Genomic DNA, 6423 nt, shown 5'->3' with positions numbered 1-6423 from the left:
GAACTGTGATATCCAAAGGGTCAAATAATTTTATTTTTGGCCATCTGAAAGAATTAACGAATGTGGGATAATAAGCAAATAAGCATACAACAAACAAATGAACAAACAATATGAATATAAACACAACAATGACAAGAACAACTTGTGCATTTTCATAAAAACCTTTGATTGAAAGCAAATTGAAACGAAAACTTAACAATATTTACATGCGCAAATGTTAGTCAAAAAGTAAAATTGTTTTCATTGGCTATTTACAGATGCAAAAGTATTTTCATAAATTCACATGAATGATAAACCCCTTTCAGTTTACCGAAACTCCTTCCGAACGGGCAGGGACTCGGCTGTCCAATTGGGAATTGATCCTTCAGGGATGTCAGGAAATTCAGTCTCATCTGGAAAACCATCTTCAAATGTTGCCCCAACGAACAATTGGGCCAAACTTGCTTCAATTTCGTCAACTGGGTTGATTTCTGACATGATCACCTCGGCTGGTCGTGGGAAAGTATAATGCAGGGGTGGAATGTCAAGAGCCCTTTGCCTTCCTTCTTTCTCCGCTTTCTTGCGCTCCTTCATTTCTCTGATATCCTTAGCAGTCGGTCGGAAGCCTAAACCAAACGAATCCTTTTTCTCAATAATCTCCACTGGCTTCAAAATTCCTTGCAAATCTCGTCCCAGCCCTTTGTCAAATTCATAGCCTCCACGGATCATCTCTTTAGCCATCATGACACTGGCCTTTGATTGAGCTCGCTCCTCGTTTGTGATCCAACTTACAGAGACGATATCAGCCGTGCTATGAGGAGTCATGGTGACATTTTGACTTCCATCCTCTTTTGATCCAGAATCGGTGATTACAAGACAATCCTCCTCGGCAAATATAGTTATCAGCTTGTCATTCACTATAAACTTCAGCAATTGATGCAATGAAGAAGGCACAGTCCCAGACTTGTGAATCCATGGCCTGCCAAGCAAAACGTTGTAAACACTAGGAAAGTGCATGACTTGGCAGGTTATTTGAAATTGGGCGGGTCCCATTTCAACTACTAAATCAACTTCTCCTATTGGCTCTCTTTACGCTCCATCAAAACCTCGGACTATGGTCCCTGAAGGCCTCAGCTTGACGTCTTGCAATCCTAGCTTTTCCAAGGTGCTCCAGGGACATATATTAAGAGCGGATCCATTGTCAATCAATACTTTCGGCAGCATTTTTCCGTTGCACCTCACAACTATGTACAGGGCCTTGTTATGTCCAATGCCTTCCGCCGGCAATTTCTCGTCAGAGAAAGTGATTTGTTTGGTGAATAATACGTTCCCAACCACGTGTGAGAAATTATCAACTGAGATGTCCCTAGGGATTTGAGCTTTGGTCAACACCTCTATTAGCGCGTCCCTATGCATGTCTGAAGAAAAGAGTAGATCTAACATGGATATCTGGGCAGGCGACTTGCTCAGCTTCTCAACTACATTGTACTCACTTCTCTGAAACCTCTTAAGGAAATCCAAGGCTTCTTTCTCGGTGATTGTTGGTTTAACGGGCGGCTCGGAGTTATTTGCTTGAATCGGAATGGCAGCTTCAAATGGACTTGCAACCTTCCCCGATCTGGTGACCGCTGACACTTCTTCCTTTGCAATTATCTTTTCCCCAATCTGTATGACAGGTTCATCATAGTTCCACGGTACTTGTTGCAGCCTCAGGACAGGCTCCTGCTTCGGGAATTCAATAACCACCGGCTCCAAAGTTCCACTCTCAGCTGGCGTGAGTTCCAAAATAAAGGGCTTTTCATCCTCTTCAAATGGCAATTCTATGACAAAGGGTTGGTCTGTAACCCCAAACACTTCAGCTTCCCTTGCCAATTCTTTGACTGGTTCCACGTACTCCGTATGATCCAGAATAACCCCAATGATATTGGCATGTTCCGGTAAAGGATTCCTATTTACGTTCGGCCCTTGCGCCTCCCTTTTCCGGATTATAATCTCTCCAGATTCAACCATATCTTGGATTTTATGCTTAAGCGCCTTGCAATCAATAGTCGAATGTCCGGAGGCCCCTGGATGATAAGCACAGACGGCTTGCGGGTTATACCAGGCGGGCATGCCATATGGATAGGTAGGAGGGGGCACCGTACCAATTTTCCCGGCATCCTTTAATTGTTCATACAATTGATCCAGAGGCCTGCCTAAATTGATAAATGTACGGCTAGGGAGTCGGTTGTAAGGTTCAGGAGGTGGAGGATGATTGTAAATAGGTCTATTTGGTGGAGGAAATCTTGGATTATATGGAGGGCGAGGTCGGTTTTGGGGTGGATTTGGTTGAGAAATTTGAAAAGGAGCTGAAGGTGGATTAGGATAGCTTGGGCGAGATCGAGGGTGGTGGATGTTGGTAGTATATACAGGATGCGGATTTGAGTAGTAAGGGTAATGGGGTTGGTAGATTGGGCTGTGTCGGTATCGGGGTCTGGGTGAAGGGTTTTGGTTCCAAATAAAGGTTGCATCCCCCTCTTTCTTTTTGAACGGCGGCTTTTTCACATTGCTTCCTTGACCTTGTAAAGCATCCAACTGGGATTTGAGAGCAGAGACATTAACAATTTTTCCGGCTCTCACAAAGTCATCAAACTCCTCAAGTTTATTTACAATCGCAGCAAACGAACATCCGGTCATACGGAAAATCTCTTCAAAATACGGAGGGTCATGTGCCTTTATAAATGTACGAATAATTTCATCCTCAGTCATCGGAGGCTCCACTTTCGCAGCTATCTTTCTTCATCTCTTGGCATATGTCTTATGATCTTCAGACGGTCGCCTCTTCGTTCCTTTCAAAGTAGTTCGGGTCGGAGCCAACTCGCAGTTGTACTCGTACTGTCTCACAAATGCATTAGACAAATCAATCCAGGTTTTCACGTCTTCAAGTTTCAGGTTGGAATACCAGTCAAGCGCATCCCCTTCCAGACTCTCGGGGAACAACCTTAAAGGCAAATTCTCATCGTCCACGGGCTTTCCCAATTTGTTGGCAAATAGTCGGAGATGTGTCTTGGGATTACCCGTCCCATCATATTTGTTAAATTTAGGGGTTTTGAACCCCTCAGGCAACTGCACGTTCGGAAAAAGGCACAATTCATTATAATCCAAGACTCCCTGCTTATTTAACCCTTGGCTCTTCCTCATAAACTCATCGAAACGATCTAGACGTTTGAGCAACTTCATATCAATTGGAGCAGAAGATTCACCCATTTCAGGCTTCTTTTGGAAAGTGTGCTCCGGTACGACGGGCTCTGCGGTAGGCTGATAAAAAACTGGTGGGTTCAAATGCATGTTTGGGTCGCTTTGAGGCTGAAATCCTTGACCATAAGGAGGGTAGAAAGGAGGATTTTGAGTAAAAGCATATTGCGGGTTAAAAGTTCCCTCAAACGTGGTTTGAAATGGAGGAATAACAAATGGTTCGGATTGTGGTTGTGTAGCGGGTACAGGCTCAGGTTGCACTCCGCTACTAACGAGCTTGTCAATCAACTTCTTTTGAGCGGCCATTTCTGACGCCATTTCCCCAAATTTTGTGAGTAACTCTGTCAATTGAACCCCAGGACTTGCAGTTTCCGGCTGGGTAGTTGCAACGGCCTTATCGGATGATTCTGGTTGAGTACTCATGTCTACACGTTTCCTTTGGGCTCTACTTCGGGATCGCGTAATAATGGGGTTTTTCCGAAAAGCTATTTTGAAAATTTACCTGAGAATGCAGAAAACTCCTTTAGATAAACCAATGATTACTGAATTTCTGCAATTTATTCAAAAAAGAGAAAAAAAGACATGAGTTAGTAATTATTCAAACAATTCGGATGCATGTCCTATTTGGGGGGCCCTTTTTGTGCCAAGGGTAAGCCTAGCATGATGCGATACCTTCGGGGTAAAATCCTAGTTTCAAACCTGTAAGTGAATATAAAAGCAGGAATTCTCATTAAAATATTCAATCCTTCTTTACAACTTCATTGATGGCTCGACTAACCATTCTTACAAAATCTTCATGTCTAGCTAGTTTAGTACGTGGGGATTCCCTAGAGCTCCCAATACTAAGTTTCCTAATTTCGTCTTGGATTTTATCAAATGTGCTCAATGCCTTCTCCAACTTCTCGGTCTTCCTTGCCTCTTTCCTCAATTGTGTGCGAGCGTCTTCCAACGCTTGATCGGCCACCATGATCTGCAACTGATGATTCTCCAATTCTTTCCTTAATTTCTCATTCTGCTTTTCGAGACTAACCACGACCAACGGTGCTCTTTCTCTTCCTTGCTCCATCATTGATTTGATCCAGTCGTTGTACTCCAAGACAACCTTAGGCTCTACTTTGTTCACTTGGTCCAAATGCAAGTTGTCCAAACTATTCAGATTCCCCCAAGCTTCTAGCACCATACCCCGGCATTCAGCAACTGTATTGAGCTCGATACCTCCCACTGCTTGTATGGTTGGCACTCTCTGCGGGTACCCGAACTGTCTCATAACTCGTTGTGGAATGTACATAACCAACCCGCTGGTGCTTGCTAACGGAATGAAGTCAAATTGTATAGTCTTGAAAGCTGGATCCCTTACTTTCGTCCAATCGAGAACCCATTGTACCTTTTCTGAAGTTAAAGCGTTGAATTCTTGAATAAACACACTTGCAGATGCCACTCGATAGTGTCTTATAACTCTTTCTCGATGCGACTCAACCCAATTTGTTGTTGGAAGACATGACCCTAATGGATTCAGTGCTCTTTTTGACAGATGTTCCATCACCCACATTTGAAGCACCAGGTTAGATGCATAGAAAAATCCCCTCTTCTTTTGGCATTCGGTAACGGCGGTGAAGATATCAGCAATAATGATGGGTACTAGGGTGGGAGTTTTCCCTTTAATTCCCACAAACACACTCTGAACCATGTTGATCGTTGAGAAAATAACTTTTCCATGCTTTTGCGGGAACAGGAGTAGATTAATCATGGCTATCCCAAAAGCTTGTACTCGTTTCTCCTCCCACTGCTCTCTACTAATGAAGAAATCCTTGCGGTGATGATCATAAGCTTCTTTTCCCCCAAATCGCTTGTATAAGAACTCGAGTGGACATGACTTTGCGTCCGGGTGCGAATTCATGCTAAACTGTTTCAACCCTAAGAACCTACAAAATTGCTCTCGGGTGCCATTCATTGGGTATACCATAGGGTGTCCTTTACCAGGTAGCTGGAACAATCCTTCTATCTCCTCCAAAGTTAGGGTTAATTCACACTCTCCAAAACGAAAAACAGAGCCATCCGGATCCCAGAATTTGAGCAAAGCTTCGACAATGGCTACATTCGGAGTTATGTTCAGGAGACTAGGTAAATGTCCTATATACGGGAAAAGTCCGTTCACTTCATGTGCCATATTGTTCTTCTAATCTACCAGCTCACGAGGTATCTGATTGAGCATTCTACACGGAGCCATCTGGGGAGGAAATTCACTTTAGTACCTTACCTCTGGATCTTACCCCTTAGGTAATACAAGAATAGTAAACGTGCAAGTCCCATTGGATTAAATATCCGAGACATGTGGCGGTTTATTCCTAAACACGGGATTCCCTATGTGGCATTCCTTTTCTATGGTTTATGCGTGATCCCAGTTTATTAAAAGCAGTAAAATATGCAATACAAAATGAGAAGTGACCTAAGGAACCCTTTATCTGCCAGGGTAGGCCTAAAATGGTATGACAATTATTAGTTTATGACTGAAAAATACCACAATTTTTTAAACGTGCAATAGCCTATCTACAAGCGTAGGTCCTAAAAGAAAGGTCATGCCAGACCTCTTATTTCCTAACGTTTGTGAATGCAAAGACAAAAAAACAAGGAAAGTTAGTTCAACACATAATCACATAACACGTTGGACGATGATATAAAAAGCAGGAAAAGTAAATAAGGAAAGGGGTGGGATCCCTTCCCTCGTGCCTAAGTGTCCCTAGTTTAGGATAAGGTCGACTCTACCCTAGGCAATTCTAATATGGATGCATGAGGCTGGGGTTTACTAATGCAACTAGACTCGATAAATCTTCGGTTCCCGAGCCTTCAGACCTAAAGGCGAAGGGTCATCACTCCCAGGGCCTTTGGTCGGTGGCTCGAGTGATCCCTTAGGTAGCGCTATGGGCGCAGCGCACACCATCCGCCTACCCAAGGCGATCGATCCTAATCCTATAAGGCGGTGTGGGAAACGCCCACGAAAAATAAAATAAAATGGGATAACAATAAATAAACGTGCACGTATGAAGTGCTCCCTATTTTGAGGGAAAGGATCAAGAACCAACGTGAGGCTCTAAAGGTGACACATACCCCCCAAATGCAAATGTAAGCGTGAGACAAAAAGTAAACATTCATTCAAACATACATTCGTGAGTCGAGGGATTGGTTTGATTACGTATATAAGACAAAAGGTCC

At 43.4% G+C, this 6423-nt stretch overlaps 1 protein-coding gene across 1 annotated transcript; it reads right to left on the bottom strand.

Annotated features, from left to right (window-relative positions):
• Positions 1-388: 388 nt before the first annotated feature.
• On the bottom strand, positions 389-2091 carry LOC140007264 (uncharacterized). Its single transcript, XM_072049972.1, has 3 exons — positions 1217-2091; positions 539-958; positions 389-392 (listed from the first exon to the last, which is right to left on the bottom strand). Exons 1-3 carry the CDS (start codon positions 2089-2091, stop codon positions 389-391), a joined length of 1299 nt encoding a protein of 432 aa, XP_071906073.1.
• Between the last annotated feature and the right edge of the window lie 4332 nt (positions 2092-6423).

Source organism: Coffea arabica, chromosome 5c (genome assembly GCF_036785885.1).
Source record: "Coffea arabica cultivar ET-39 chromosome 5c, Coffea Arabica ET-39 HiFi, whole genome shotgun sequence".
Taxonomy (NCBI): Eukaryota; Viridiplantae; Streptophyta; class Magnoliopsida; order Gentianales; family Rubiaceae; genus Coffea; species Coffea arabica.
This window is presented reverse-complemented; position numbering and strand designations above follow the sequence as displayed.